General features: G+C 28.3%; 1 protein-coding gene across 1 annotated transcript; it reads right to left on the reverse strand.

The window, feature by feature from the left end:
• Positions 1–1972: 1972 nt before the first annotated feature.
• On the reverse strand, positions 1973–5562 carry LOC112797784 (aquaporin NIP2-1). The gene is made up of 5 exons (XM_025840872.3): positions 5155–5562; positions 4733–4957; positions 3189–3383; positions 2999–3060; positions 1973–2372 (listed from the first exon to the last, which is right to left on the reverse strand). The coding sequence occupies exons 1-5, from the start codon at positions 5266–5268 to the stop codon at positions 2111–2113; spliced, it is 858 nt and encodes a 285-aa protein (XP_025696657.1). The 5' UTR covers positions 5269–5562; the 3' UTR covers positions 1973–2110.
• Between the last annotated feature and the right edge of the window lie 11772 nt (positions 5563–17334).

Genomic DNA, 17334 nt, shown 5'->3' on the forward strand with positions numbered 1-17334 from the left:
AAAAGTATCTCGTACACTGCAAGAAGGATGAGTTAACTACTCCAAAATTTAACACCACACAACCAAAAATGGCAATAGCACCCGAACTTGCGGATACCTATCTCGCCTCTATCCGTTTGCGGTGGATAATTACCTGCCCCGCACCGGGACAGATTTTTAGCGGAAAAGAGTCTTGGGAGGGGAGGGGCGGGGCGGAGTCGGATTTAGGTAATATCCGCCCCTACCCGTTCCGCTATATATATAATATATATTATTTTAATATATAATATGTATAATATATGTAAAATAATTAATAAATGATTAATAATATTGTATCATATTTAAATTTTTACTTTAATTTATATTATGTATGTAATGATGATTATATAAATTTTGAAATATAATTTTATTTATTGGATTTTAATAATTATAGGGACGGGTACCCACAAGAACGAATTAGAGTTCAACATTTTACTACCCACAGATAGAAATGGGACGAATTCTATACGAATTGGTATACGACAGGACGAGGTCGAATAAAACAAAAACCCACCTCTACCTGCCCGGTTATCACCCCTACACACAACCCCCATTTTCTATAATAGCATAAAAGAATTCTATATCCAAAAGTTTTCGCCTATTTTCGTAACATTACAAAAAGAAATGTGGTGATTTCCAATGCATAAAAAAAGGACAACCATACTGTATTGTACGTACGGCAGGTCTATAGCATGCTAAAAAAATGTCTTAATATAAAAAAGTATTCAGTTAAGAAAAATACTAAAGATTTATCAAAATTTATTATTTTTTGTTATTAATATTTAAAAATATAAGTTAAAGTATATTATTAAATTAATAAATTAAAAGAATTAAATTAATAACCGTAAAAAAACATACAATTAATTTTGATCTAACATTTTTTTAACTATCAAAGCTAAGCCACCGTTTTATTTTTTACGTCTCTTACTTGCGTTAAAGCTAGTTCATATTATCGTTTCATATTATCGTTTTTTTATTAGTGCCATGATAAGTTCAACTGAAGCACTTAATTATTAGATTGATCGTGAAATGAAAATTTTCGGAAGTATGGTGCAACATTCAAAATAATATTAATTTTCGGAAGGTTAAAAGGAATAATATTTGATTATTTCCATAGCTCTCTGTTTCTTTTTTAATAAGGCCTCTTCCATTTGAAAATAAATCAGTTAGCAGTGCTATAAATGTTTCTTCTGCAAAATCTATGTAGGGAAAATCACAAAAGCATGAAAAATTATTTAATTAGCGACGGGTATAGGTTGTCCTTGTCCATAGAAGAAGCATGAGAAAACCTTTAAAATATATCATGACATGTTGCATGCTTAATTATTTATGTCACAGAATAAATAGAACACACCATAGCTACACATGCTATAGACATGTAATATCTTGGAAAAAGTTGATGTATATAGTGACAATTAAAATTGATGTAATATCACATGAGAAATAATGCTATATATACACATGCTATGAGCTCTACATGCTTGTATTTGTGCATTATTCAGATACCTACTTTAAATTAGAGTGCCTATTTAGAGTGCTATACACTTGCTATGAGCTCTACATGCTTTTGAGGGAGTTTAATTAGAGAGAAATAGATCCTCTCCAGTTTTTTTAACACTTGAGAAAATGAAGTGTGATTTCTCACCATTAATTTTATAAATGAGACTAAAATTAAATACGAGAGAGAGCAATGAAAGGTGAGAGAGAGCAATTGGCACCATCCAATTTTTTTTCATTGGTCATGGAGAATAGAGCCCTCACTTACCAATATAGTCCAATCTTATAATACATAGTTCGGATTGATGAAGTTTATTGTGTGTAAGAAGTTCTCAGAGGGTTACACAAGATGTAAATAATTACTCCTTCTTAATTATTAGTTTATTACTAGTAATTATAAATGTTTACTTTGTTGTAGATTCTATACCTATATTACTCATCTTAGCAAGAACAAAAGTTCTATTAAATGTGTAACTGGAATTCCATTGAAATATAAACATATTGATGGAACATTACATGGCTTATATATATCTAATCATATGATATACTGAATTTTGGGATACATATACTTATATGATATCCTCACTGGAAGAATTCACACAGAACTGAAGTGATCTTTGTTAGCAACATGCTCAGCTTCACTACTAATAATTCTCTGGCCCAATATTGATGAAAGGGAAGAAGAAGGAGGTGGCTTATTATTATTATCTATGTCTTGAACCACAGTGTAGGACCATACCCCTAAGAGTGCCCCAATGATTGGTCCAACAAAATAGACCCAAATACTCTTATAAGATGCAGTGGCAATTGCAGGACCTAATGACCTTGCTGGGTTCATTGACCCCCCTGATATTGGTCTGTATCATCATCAACACCACAGCTTATACTCATATTAGCATCTTCATTAATTTACTTTAGATTTTGTTGCACTTTTCCAAATGTTACTAAATAATAACATCAAAGTGTTGCTAAAACTCCTTAAAAATTTTCAATAATTCTATTTATACACTAAACACTCTTGATACACGTATAAAAATATAGTTGTTATTAAGTAATTGTGTACTTAGATTTTTTTTAATTGAAAAAACATGTATTGATTGTAAAAAAATACTGGTATTAAAATGGTTTCTATTATAAAAGTGTACATATAGAAAAATAAAAAAATTATATATACCTTGTAAGGGTCTCTTCTATTAACAAATATTTAAAATGTTGGTAAATAATCATGATACGAAAATATTTGATACAAAAAAATATTAACAAAAAAAATTGTCAAAACTTATTATTTTTTATTTTATTTAATGTGCTCTATAATAAATAAATACTAAATAAAATAAATTTAATTTTTTTTATGTCTCCCTAATATTACTGTCCTGATAATACTCATATTAGCATCTTAATTAATTTAATTTAGATTTTGTTGCATTTTTCCAAATGTCACCAAGTAATAATATTAAACTGTTGTAACCATGATAATACTTACCCAGCTACAATGCTAGCTATGCTAACTGAAGAACCTACTGCTACCCCTGATAGTTCTCCAATCTGTCAAATGAGATATATAACATGTTAAGCTAAATATAATCTGTTATAGCCCATTAATTCTTCACCCCTTTTTTTTTTTGAAAAAAAGAATAAATAAATAGAATACTATGATTTTATTTAATATTTACAGCTTTAGGGTCAGTGGCAACAGCAGCGGATATGAAGACCATAGTGAATGTGGCAACAATTTCCATGACAAGTGCTTGAATGTTTGACCCTGAGGGTGACGTGGCACCAATTTGTGTTGCTGGTTCTAGCAACACCCTCAGTGTGTATGAAGCACATATTGCTCCTGTTAGTTGGGCTGCAATATAAAATGGTACCTGAAAAATAAAGGGAATTTGGGCTAATAAATTAATTAATTAGAACAAAATGGTCCAAAAAGTTAGCTCAACTAGGCATAGAATATAATAATTTTGTCAATTTATAAATTTCAACTTGGAAGTTAGGCCCAAAATGTGTTGGGGGAATTATTCATCAAATTTCCCTTTCTGCATAAATTCCCACAACAACTAACATTCAAAACAATTAAATAGTAGCACATGTTCCATCAACTCCTTGTTGCTTTCGCTATATTGTTGAATTGTACTCATAAATTTATTCGTGGCAATTGTATAATATATATTTTTTAATTTGTTGGGTCTAAAATATATATTGTCACTGTTTATTACACTTATTATACATTAAAAGCTCTGCTAATTCTATATGATTGATGAAAATTGCATAATAATAATATTAGTGAGTTATTAAGTTGTTATTATTATGCATTGTATTGTGCCAGCAAGAGAAGGTAACATGTAAACTCCTTATCACATGTAAGGATTCTTTAATTTAGTGATGTTGTTATATAAGTGGGGTGCTTCATTCTAATAATTTATGGTTCATATTGTATATATGTAGGTCCAAGTTCAATACCTGAATTTGACCCATACCTGCTTTTTTCCTTAGGAACATGGACTCATGTAGGTCTATACATTATAGGTTACTTGGCTGTGATTAGACACTATACATATATGCATTTAATTGCATTTATACAAAATTATATATGTAGATTCTAAGTAAGGTCATCTATATCAGTCCACAGTTATACTTAGACACAAGTAGTTTTATGAAATGAATTAAGGTTTTATCTTAATTTAGTTTCTCTCATTACAAGACAAAGCTGTAATCACATATTATATCATGATCCATATATAATTGTGCAAAGAGAAGACTAATAGACACAATTATGTTAAATTGATAGGGTTTATATTACAAAAAGAAATAACATGTACTAATAAGCAAGCTAGAACAGGGTAATAGTGATGAAAAATGTTATCAAATAACAATAGATATAAATTAAATTATTAAGTCTATTTGATCCAATAATTTATAATAAATAGAAGAGTATATATTTTTTGCGGTTTTGAAGGGTTCATATTCAACACTTGGTCCACTCATTAAAGTTTGAATCCGGGTGCAGCATATTAAGAAGCATATGGTTTAACCAATTGAGCTAAACCTCGCTGTTTATAGGAGTCGTTTAAACTAGTTATTTATATTGTTAGCAACTGGTTAAGAATTTTCAAATAAAATACTGTTTTGTCCTTGGAATAAATAATTATTAAAGATGGAGAAAAAGACATTTATTCTAATTAAAATATGAATGGACAAAATATCTATGTAAAAGTACCTGCTTCCAAGGAAAACGGTTGATGGAGGCAAAAGCTAAGGAAACAGCTGGATTCATATGTGCCCCGGAGATGTGTCCAATGGAGTAGATCATAACCGTTACAATGAATCCTCCTGCAAGTGAAGCTCCCAATTTTGATACCTTGTTTTCATCAATGGCACTAAGTCCAGCTGAACCACTTCCCACAAACACCAATAAATATGTCCCTATTATCTCTGCCAATACCTTTAATTTGATTCATCCATAACATATATTTAATAAGAATATGTATAATAAGATCTTGATATATAGCTCAAAGAGTATAATAATATAAGTTTTCTTGTGAGCTACTTGGTGATCATAATGGACTATCTATATATATAAACAGAGACTAATTAATAATAATACTAATTAAGGAGTTAATTAATTAATTAATTAATTACCTTTCTAGGAAAGCTAGGAGGATAATTCTTTGCAAAATTTGCAAGAGAAGAGGATTGTTGCTTGGGATTTGCATCATTACTTGCTTCAGTGTTGAGGCTCAACATCCCCTCCATTGTGTTCTATCTCTGAAAAATGTGATCCCTCAAGTGGTATTTTATAATGGCTCTCATGTGGTTCGTTACTCAACTATTCCAATATATATAGGGGTAGGTACTTAATGGTCAAATTCCAAAAGTGAATTTGGAGTAGTTCCTATAAAAAAAATACTTTTCTTTTTTGTCTGACTCCTACACACAATTTTATTTGCTCATACTTTGTCTAGGCACGCATATTAATTATGAACCTTTGGATGAGTTAAAAAAACATTGAATACTAGAAAATAAATACAAACAAAATATTATTCACCATTGATGTAGCATTCTATATATAATATATAGTAGATTTATTATAATTTAAATTTTTGGTTGTTTTGTTTAGCTAGAACTAAATTTAGGTTTTATGATTTTGTAATTCAATCAATTATGATTATAACTAATTTTAATTAAGAATATTATTAACAGTGTATCTATAGATATAATAAACTATGAGTTCAACTAACTTCTCATTCAAAATGTTTTAAAACACACGCACAAAGTAACGTTTATGCTCCCATATTTTTGTCACAAATCACTGTACCATATGAAACGTGTGATTATTAGTTACGGTTAAATTACGTGCTACTAAATAATTTAGTGACAATTTTCAATCATCGCTGAAATAATCACTGCTATACTACATTTTGTAGTGGATCGGTTTTTCTACAATTCAAACCACAGCAAAATGAGTATTTAAAATAACTGCTAAGCTGTAATTGGACTATAAAAACTAGCTAGTATTAGAGAATTCTCTATATGTATAGCATGTAAGTATGGTTCAACAAACCTACTTGTTCCTATATATATATATATATATATATATATATATATATGATACCACTTCACTTCACTCCACTAATTAATCAGCTTTGTGATTCTGTTAGGCAATTTTTTTCTTCGTTCTTACAATTACATTGAAGAAATTAAATAAGGACATCATGTAATTTATTATTTATTGTAGTGCAATTCTTATTTGGTCTTTCTCATCTTATTAATTATTATTCTTTGTAGTATCTATTAATCCACTTGTATATTTATTACTAAATATATGTAGTGATAAAAATATCAACATATGATGATATTACTAAATATATGTTATCAATTAACGTTTTACAACATCATCTTTAAAAAAAAAATTGTTAATGGAGTGAGTGGATGACAAATATGATCAATTCGTAATCTTTAAAAAATCAATTTAACTGAAAAAATCTTTTAGAAATATATTTGAAAAATTATTATCTTTTAGAAACTAATTTAACTATTAACCTCAAAAGAGCTATTCAAAATTTTGTATATTGTCTAATTGAAATGATAGAATGCATGGGTACATTGTAGCGATTGCATTCAAGTGGGAGTATATAAACAACATTACGATACTACTAATTTATATTTGAATGTTATACATTCAATTATGTTCACTAATTAGGCCATCTTTCCTTTTCTGCCTCCCAATTTAATTGTTTAATTTGTATGTACCATTATAAACCAAATTAAATAATAAAAATTATGTTTGTGGCTTTATTATTTTTTGGACTAAAACATGTCAACATGTATTCCAAAATAATTGCAAGATAGTGAAAAAGGAAAAATAAATAATATTTGTGCTGAATTTACATCACCTCCGTGAGTTAGAGGCAAGGTTCTTGTGTGACAAATTCGTCTAATACGTGGGAATCGACTCAGTTTTTATTCAATCCAATTCAGCAATCTTTTTGTTCGAAACACCTACAAACTCTGGTTTGTTATGGTTTTTGTTTTCTGTTTTTCTTTTATCTAAAACTAATATCCTTTAACTTATTACAACATTCTTTTAGAAATATTAGAGAAATATTAGAATTTATTATTTTTTTATCATTAATTAGTAATCAATATTTAAAATGTGAACTAAAAATATGGTATAAAATTACTATATTAAAAAAATTAAGTTGATAATTAAAAATAATAATAATAAAATAAATTATAATGTCTTTTGAATATTTCTCTTTTCATATTATGAATACTAAAAAACAGTAAAATTTATTATTTTTGACTAATAATTAACTAATAATATTTAAAAATATAGACTAAAAATATATTATTGAATTATTAAGTTAAAATAATCAGATTAATAATTAAAAATATTAATCAAAAATAATAAATTATTGCTAGTGATTGAGATTTTTCCTTCTGATAATATACCATCCCAATAAAATTATGATTAATAATAAAAGGGAAAAATATGAGGAGTAAATAGAATATTTGTACAATGGAGGTTTAAGGAGTATTAAAGATATAATCATTAGTGTTATCTTTTCTCATCAATTGAAGCTTTTGGAATGAGTGATATCATATTAGTATTAGAACTCTAGATCCGAAATGTCAAGAATTCGATCTTTGGTGAACCCGAAAAGAGATGTTTATTTTGTAACTCATATAACCTATTGTACACACTCGTAATAAAATCTTCTATCCATAATCTTTCCTAATCATCGACCAATTATTAATATCACACTTGGTATATATATCACATACTTTCACGATTTCGAAAGTTCGTCATGCTCATTTTCTTAATTGGTGGCAATAATGCAACATATTATATACATGCATTCAATCATTTAAGAGAAAAACTTATATCTGTAACTACGTATTGACAAATTTTTTCTATCCTCTTTTATAATTGTATAAGTTCCATTTTTTTATATTTTGAAAAATATATTTTTATTTTAATATATATATATATATATATATATATATATATATATATATGGAATTTTTTTCGGTAGAGTGGAATTATGAATTTATAAAACTGGATTTCTTCAGGCATATTTAGCCCAAAATGAAGATAGTCAACCCATAAAGGGGCTGAAGATGATGATAAGATTAGTGCACTAAACAAACTTTTGTTGTGACCCAAAAAAAAAAAAAAACTTTGTGTTGCTTCCCCTCCAGGTTATCCAACAGAATAACTAACTTTCTGTTATTCAGTTTGTTAGTGTACTTTACTACTCTCTGATCTATTCTGTTATTCCTCTGATCTCCAGTATATATATCTATATGCTAAGTGCGCTATATAAGATTAAGTTTTGTATTATTTCAAATCATCAACCAATGCTACTATCATATTCATAATTCAGTTTCATACAATCCGTTTTCCTTTCTTCAACACCACCAATTAGTTTTTGCCTAGCCTTAAGAGTCTTTTATTTTGGTGTCATTATGTAAAATTAAATATGCTAGGACCATCAAAATTTTCTTAGTCTTAGACGACAATGGCAAAGAAACTAATTGATTTTATTTGATTTATGGCAACTGGTAGTAATCTAATAATGTACACATATTCATTAATTGTCTTTAGCATTATGTTGAACAATTGAAAAAAAAAAATAAACATTAGGCATATAATACAGAAAATCTTTTAAATATACTTAAAATACTAGTATTTTAATAATTTAACAGGAAAATATAATACAAAGGTTAGTTACACAAAACTTAAAAAATTGTCATATTGAATTTATTTTTTTGGGTATAGAATCATGATGAAAATTTATCATCAACTTCTCTAAAAGAACTTGAGTGGTTCAAGAGTAGAGATTGCAATATTGTTCAAACTCGTGGGTATCCATCCCCTTTTTACTCGTTTAAGGCAGGTAATTACCCGAACTAATGTGAAATGAATTTTTAGCGGGTCGGAGTTGAATTTATGTAATACCACCTCGTTATATTATATATAAATATATATAATTTTAATATATATAAATATAATATATATAAAATAATTAATAAAGTAGTTAATAATATTGTATTATATTTAAATTTTTTACTTTAATTCATCTTATGTATCTAATGATAATTATATGAGTTTTAAAATTTAAATTTATTTGTTGAATTTTAATAATTATAAGAACGAATAAATGTGGAGCATGTATCCACAGAAGAAATAGGTTATGATTCAATTTTTTACTATCTATATATAAGAGTGAGATGTATTTTAAGTAGATTGTTAATTTATTATAAGATAGAGTGGAATCGAGTAGGACAAAAATCCGTTCTACCCGTCCGATTGTCACTCCTAGGCAATGGGACCAACTAAATCGGTGACCCACTTTCAAGAGTTGTGAATAGAGTATAACGGCCCAAAAACACTCATTGCATTATAGAGTTAGGGGAAGCAACATTCTAGTAGAGAGTGGTCCAAAGACCAAAAATAAAATGGTCCAAAGAAATTAATTCGTCTTTCATAAAATAAAATGCATGTATTACCAAAAATAAAAATGAATGTATTAAATTGAAAAGCATCAAATACAAAAAAAAAAAAAATTGAAAAGCATCTCATAATAAGTAGTTTACTTTTTAAGCAAATGGCCAACAACAAAACATTAGTCATTATGTACAAAAAAAATTAGTCATTGGATCTCATAGTAAATACCTTTAAGAAACAAAATAAATAAATAAATAAAAATAAAAAAGAAAATTTTAATTTGATATTATTTAGGTTTGATTTAGTAAAACTTTTAAAAAATATGTTTGTGCATTTCAAAAATACAAATGCATCACTTTATATTTGATAAATAAAAAAAATCACATGCTTGTAGTTTTAAAAAATTATAAGTATTTTTAAAAGCACATAAAAAATAATTTTTAAAGTTGGTTTCAGTATTATTTATGCTTAATTAAATTATTGATGCCAAATTTCATTCATGATCAAATTTAACTTTTTATTTATATTTATTACATTTATTTTAAATTTAAAAAATTATTTTATTAATTTACTAAATATAAGCGCTAGAATATTTAAAAAAATATTTCTAGAAGTCAACTTCAATATAGTATTTTAAAAAGAATAAAAAATTTATCAAACTAAGTAAGTACTAAAGTTATGATATATACATGTCATCTCAACTCAAATAGAGTATTACTACTCCTTTACACCACTCCTATTAACTTGAGATATTTATTTGAGGTGTGTTTAATTGTTTATAGTAAATATATACTATCAACATTTCAAACTATATAGATATAACATCAATACTAATGCGGATTTTTTTTATTTTTAAATTATTTAATTACTTTAATTACTGAGTTCTCTTGAATTTTTCTTTGTAGAAGAAGACATCCCACCCATTTTGTAACCCTATCTCTTCATCATTGCTTGTGTTCATGAATGCATAGGAGAGTTTCAGGGGCACAACATGGGTCTCTCAATGTCAATGGTGCATGACTCATTACTCTACTATTTACTAAACCAATTTACGACAAGATATTAATTATTGTACGGGACATATCCATTTATTTATTTATTTATTTATTTTTTTGAGATTTCGTCTCCAATCAAATCTTTTAATTTGTGGCGAATATTCAAGTGTATCTCACACTCCTTTTCCATCTCGGGTTATATCATCACTTTCATGTTGTTCATGGATACGTGCTTTCTCTTTTATAATTAATGACGATTTTTTTTTTTTAAACGTGGACATTAAAATAAACGGTTATGAATTGTTATGTTACTATAATAATAGTACGATTAAGTATCTTTTAAATTTATCCTTTAAACAGCCTTATATTATTTAAAACAATTTTTTTCAGATTTATTTTTTTTCATTCAATTCTCGGTAGCATAAAATTAATTATAAAAATTAATTATTAATATTGATATCAATTTGTCATTAATTAATACACACGTACATTATAAAATATTTTAATAAATATATTTATGCTAGTATTATATTTATAGCAATTAGAATCATAAATTCACGTTAATTTTTGTTATTGATATCAACATTAATTTGTCATTGATTATATTTGATTAAAAATATATTATAATGATTGACAATTAGAATAATTAATATAATTAAAATAATTAAAAATATTAATAATTAATAATTAGTTTAATTATGTATTAAATGATTATTTATATATAATTATAAAGAAATTTTTTAAATAAATTAAAAAGATAAATATATGCGTACGGGCATCAGAGTGCACCACGTCAGTATTTTTAGCGCTGAAATGCAACTCACTAATACACATTGAAAATAAAAACACACACGCGTACGCACGCACATGCACACACATGATGACTAACTTTAGTGAATGACTTTAATATATAAATAGTATTTTTGTTAAAATAATACATGTAAAATACGAATTTTTAAATTATATTGATCTCCAATGTTTGAACCAAATCTTGATTTAATCCATAATATTTTATACGTCCTATTTTAGTCTTAAAAAAAATTTCAAATAGATTTTTCACTTTTAAATTTAACACAAATTGTTGATGGAGTGAATGACGTGAACATTAACAACATTATTAGTTAAGTTATATCTTCTTATTCACGTGTGTTAGAAAAATATAATCAAAATCTTCTTATAGCACTTTTTCTTCTCGTTTTTCTTGTTCAAAATTCCAAATCAATTATCGATGCTTCAAAATCAAAGAAAAAACTTTTACATTGGTAATAGTTGGTGATTAACTTTTTACTGTATACTGAAATCAAATATTATTATTAGATTTTCAATATGCTAATTGTTCGTGTTACATTTAAAATTGGGACAATATTATTGAACCGTTTGAAACTTTTTGAGACTGAAATATGTTGTTTAAAACGTTAGAAATCAAATTAAAAATTAATCCAAATATTAAAGATCAAAATAATACTTTATCCGAAATTTATATAAATAATATGTAGTAAAATACATATAATGATTAGAATAAACTAACTTGAATTAGACAAAAAAACAGTTCATTTATTTGTTTAAATAAATGTCAGTATCATGATATTTTTTTTAAATTTAAACTCATAAAAAAATATATGAATAATTATATTTTTAATAAAAAATTTAAATGTCATTATATATATATATATATATATATATATATATATATATATATATATATATATTAATTCATTAGCTAACTATAAACCATTGAATAGAATTTTCATTGGTGACGATTAATCGTTATTATGCCCGCCAATTAAAAGATACTGTCAAAAATCAAAATTAATAAGCCCCAATAATTTCAAATGATGTACGTTATTTTTTTTATTTCTTTTTGGTACATGCAACCTACCTATATTTGCAGCTGAATTCAAAGTAATTAGCATCGCATTTGAATTTCTTATAAAGATTGAATACAAATTAAACCACAAAACTTGAGAAAACATGAACAACATATACACCAATTAACCATAATCTTCCCTACTTATTTCACTCGTCATTATTTGGTAAGAAAAAACATTGGATTCTCTCATTATTAGAATAAGGAACGGAACTGAATCACTATTAGGGAAGTGAATATATAGTTGATAAGCACGTAAAGTGATTTGTTTGTTTAGACTTTAGATTATGGGTTTTAAAAGTCATTGACTATATATATAAGATCGACGTGGAATGATTATCCAACACAAAATTAAAAAGATCGGAGCAACTACGTGACTAACGCATTATCTGGCCTCATTCAATATCAAAATCATTTGACACACTTATTTGGAACTTCTAATTTTTTTTTTTTCACATTTGCCTGACAAAGTTACTTTTACACGTATCGTATTTCAAATTTTCAATCCGTGGCCACATGAAACAAACTTGATAATCAAGAACGTAACAACCCCGGAATTATATAAAAAATGTTGTGTTATAAAAAAACTAATTATTAAATTAATTATTATATACTATGTGTTTTTACATAAATTGGTCGCTACATAGCTCGTTTGTTGATGAGTAGCTGCAAACTTTTTGTTGGGATGAAATATACTTCGACAATAAGAAAATAGGGGGTGAACACCTGCAAAAAGCATTTCGATACTCAAGTTAGTAAATGAATAAATAATAAGTTTTACAAATTGTAATATCTCAAAATGATTTTTTATTTTTCTTTTATATTTGGAATAAGATATATTCGGCTTCATTTCCAAAAATCTCACTTAAATGAAGAATAATAACGTTTTATATACATTTTGGTATTTTCATAACCGAATTATAGTGTTTATAGCCAAATTATAACTTTTATCCAAGTTATAATGGTCACATCATAGCCTCTAAGCTTGGTCTAGTGATATTTTGATAAAGCAGGTTGAGCTTTTTGAGTTATAACTTGGCGATATGAGTTATAGGTATGGAGTCCTCAGATCAACTTACTTTATGAAAATAATTTGAAAATGGGAGATAAGTAAAGTTAACATGTATGAAAAAGTGTAATAGTCTTTTCATTGATTGTACCATTTGCATTTTCCAATACAATCTAGAGGATTGATATGAAAGAGAAGTAACGGTTAAAATTTTTTATATAGAATTGAATGATTTTATTAAATACGGTATTTAGAATCCTAAAGGGATTCATAAAGCCATCTTTGCTTTCTTTCTTTGACGTGTATGTTTTGGTGAAATCATAAAATCATGAGTAAAATCATGGGTGAGAAAAAGGGAAAGAAAAAACTGAAAGAAGATGATGATGGCTCTTTGTGGAGGTGAAGATTTGGGGTTTGCTTTTTTGTATAAGGATAGTGTGGGTGAGATTGATGTGTCAAAAATAGTGAGGCTGGGTTCTGGGGTTAAGGTGGAGTTGTTGCCATGTACTAGGGCTGATCGTGTATTCCATAGAAAAAATGATTTTTAGTTCTTTTATATTCATAGTTGTGCTCTAGAGGAATTGCGTGTCAAGTTGCCTTTTACTGGATTTGAGTGTGATGTTTTGAAACAGTTGAATTGTGCTCCATCACAGCTTCATCTAAATGGTTGGGCTTTTTAAAGATGTTTTAAAATTTTGATGAAATTTTTAGAAATAAAGTCCTATTTTGAGTTGTTCTTTTCTCTGTTTCAAGCCAAAGGTATTTGGAAGGGGTATGGATAAATTTAAATAGCTCTCGAGGTTTCTCTATTTTTAAATTGTATAAGTCTTCCTTCAAAGATTTCAAGAAAATATTTATGAAATTAAAGACGGTAGACAAGAATTTTTCCTTTTATCTAGATGAACGCCTCAGTGAGAAACTTTTCTTATGGTAATGTTCACAACCATAACATATCTTGGGTCCTGAGGAAATTATTGCTAGGAATAAATGCATAATAGATTTTTTTGTGGAGGCAGTTGATAGAGGGAGTTTGGTGTCTGTTTTTTATTTGTTTTTGTGGGAAGAGGATAAAAAATCAATGTTGGATTATCTTAGTAAGTTTTGAGGAATATATGCTGAAAACCGAATATATATTTATGGTTTTGAAATGCTTTATTTTGTTATGTGTAGGTGGGAAGTATCCGGGAGTGTCGGCTGCAAGTTTAAGGGCTCGGATGAAAACGAAAAATTTGGAAAAGGAGGGTTCATCTTTGAATCCGAACAAAATTGATTGTGAGGGGGAGGTAAATCAACCAGTCCTAGGAAAAGGGGCATTGTTTTCAAGAAAATGAAAGCCAATGTTGTAAAATTGGGTGACGATATTACTGAGAAGGAGAGGGAGATTCCTTTGAAAGAAATAATTTGTGAGCAAGCAGGAGAAGCTGCATGGTTTTTCCAAGGATGGTGATGGGTCTTCAGTGTGGGATAAAAAATTTTCCTTTATGGTCATTGTTGACGAGGTGTTGTAGGCCTCTTCTAATGTGTCCTTGATTGATGAGGTCGGGGATATTGTGGTTGACCAATATCTCCAGGTATTTAAACCGAGCTTAGTTGTAGATATTTGATAGTTTATAAGTTATATGTTATATAACTTTCTCATTGTGTATAGGTGTTAGGATTCTGTTTGGCTAGTATTGGTCGGAGCCAGGAAGAGAGGCATAAGAAACAGTTGTAGAAGAGTGATGAATCAGGGATTCCGAAGAAAGAGCTTGATTTGAAAGAAATTGTAATTGATGGTCTAAGAAAGAAGTTGGTTGCAAAAGAAGAAGAGTTGAAATCGGAGAAGAAGAGTCTTGACAAAGATACAGAATTGTTGAATAAAAGGGACAGTGATCTTTCCAGTATGAAGGATCAAGTGATTGAAGTTACCGTGAAATTGAAGGATATGGAGAAGCGCAAAGAGACTGAGATTCTTGATGCTTCTGCTGAAGGATTCAAACGTGTAGTGACGCAAGCGAAGTTCGTGGTTCCAGACATTGATTTCTCACAAATGGATCTAGGTAAAGTTGTTCGTGATGGGATGTTAGTAGATGATGAGGTAGCCGAAGAAGAAGATGATAATTTGCTGAAGTAATATTTGATGTTCTGTTGTTAGATTGATTTTGTAGTACTTTTGGTCATCAATGATTTGATGATCGATTTCGCTAGGTAGACAACAGAAATTGTGAACAATGGGCTGCATCCCCGACCCACAAAAAGTGAAAAAAAATTGTTCACCCCAAATTACCCTTCCAAAAATTTTATTTTCACTTTTTACACTTTAGTCATCCACTTTCTAACTATTTTACCGCAGCACTACCACTCCCTGAACCCTGATCACGCCGTCGTTCTCTATCTTACCAGCCAGCCTCAAGCTCCTCGAGTTTCTTCCCTATCAAGCCTTCGATGCTGTGCCAACTTCCCTACTAGATGCGTCATCGTTGCTCTGCCGCCATTCCCACTATCCCTCTCCTCTACACTCCCATGCACGTTGCCGCACCTCTGCTCGAAGTGCGCCACCGCCATCTACCGGTGCCATAGACTGAGCAGCAGCAGCAACAAAAAGCCACAGGTCAAGGGCGCCGGTACACCAGCCCTGAGTCAGTCCCACTATCGCCTATATTCCGCCGTCGCCACCAACTACAACAACATCATTGACAAGGTAACGTGCAAGTTCTTCAGTTTGTAGGTTTTTTTAATGTTTTTTGTCAGATGGAACAATAAATTGGCTTACCCTACCGTGCCGCTTTGCTTCTTCACCCATTGGTCTACAAAAGGTTAATTGATAGTTACAGTTTTATTTTTTCAGAAGATGTTTCTGCTATGTATTAGGCTTTAGGTAATAGTTACAGTGGTTCGAATTAGATATTCTTTGATTTGGTTGAATTAATGGATTTTTCTTCTTCCTGTAAACCATTTTAGATATTTGAATAATTAGTCTCAACTGGAAAAAAAATATGCGACTCTTGCTAATTTGCTTTGTTTTTATTTTTTCTATCCTATATGTTTCTCATTTTGGTTTGGTTGAATTGATGTTGAGTGTTAATCTAGGATTCAGGTAGTATGTATGGATGTTCGAAAGTGTTTATGTTATAACCAATCTTGGCATAGGTCAAAATAATATTAGGTTCAAGCTAACCAAGCATAAATATATAGGATTTACTTCAAAAAGGATATCATTTTGCATTCGATTGAAGACTCCTCGATCCCGATAAATTTATTTTGCTTTGAACCATACGTAGAAATACTTAAAAAAAGAAAAGACTCACACTTAATAGGTAAGAGTTGTATAATTTATATTAAAATTGTTAATATCAATTTGTTTTGAAAATTTTTAAGGTAATAACACTTTGTATTTTCAATATTCCAAATATAATAGACCTTCTAACTAGAAAAAAATTAGAGGTCTGTAATAAGTTTGGAAGTCATGTTTTTTGTTGTGCTAGAACTTGATAAAAAACGATAAGTTAAAAAAAATTGTGATAGTTTTATTAATTTTATTTTCTAAATTTTTAGAAGTTATTATATTTCTACTATTTTTTCTTCATGTGGTACAGGGATGGATCTAAATTGAGATGTCCATTGTAGAAAACTTTTGCAAAACAATTCATTGAGTGTATGCAAAATATCATTATACTGCAATTTAAAAAGTTTAAGAATTTTGACCATAAGTACCTATTTCTTTTTACAGTATTTTTAATCATACATACATAATTATAAATTTTAAATAATATATTATTTTATAATTCATTTCATAAATAATGAGGGTTTTAAATGTGAATTATGGATCTACACTTTTTATTAATAAAGATTTTAGAGAAGTACATGAATTTTAAAATAGGATATCTTTTGATTATTTGTCTTATGAGATCTGACTTTGTATGAGAAAATTGTTGGTTGCAACTTTTAAATGATATTTTGTATAAATATCGAAGACATTTGAACATGAATGGTATAATCTTACTATCTTATTTGTGTA

The sequence above is a fragment of the Arachis hypogaea genome, chromosome 4, assembly GCF_003086295.3.
Source record: "Arachis hypogaea cultivar Tifrunner chromosome 4, arahy.Tifrunner.gnm2.J5K5, whole genome shotgun sequence".
NCBI classification, from domain to species: domain Eukaryota; kingdom Viridiplantae; phylum Streptophyta; class Magnoliopsida; order Fabales; family Fabaceae; genus Arachis; species Arachis hypogaea.

What these genes read in the sequence shown, in the direction of transcription:
- LOC112797784 (XM_025840872.3), bottom strand. Translation starts at nt 5,268, where the DNA reads ATGGAGGGGATGTTGAGCCTCAACACTGAAGCAAGTAATGATGCAAAT. An exon ending in ACCGTTTTCCTTGGAAGCAG is followed by an intron (nt 3,384 to 4,732) that starts GTACTTTTACAT and finishes TTTATTTTTCAG; the next exon opens with GTACCATTTTATATTGCAGC. An exon ending in ATAGCTAGCATTGTAGCTGG is followed by an intron (nt 2,373 to 2,998) that starts GTAAGTATTATC and finishes ATGATGATACAG; the next exon opens with ACCAATATCAGGGGGGTCAA.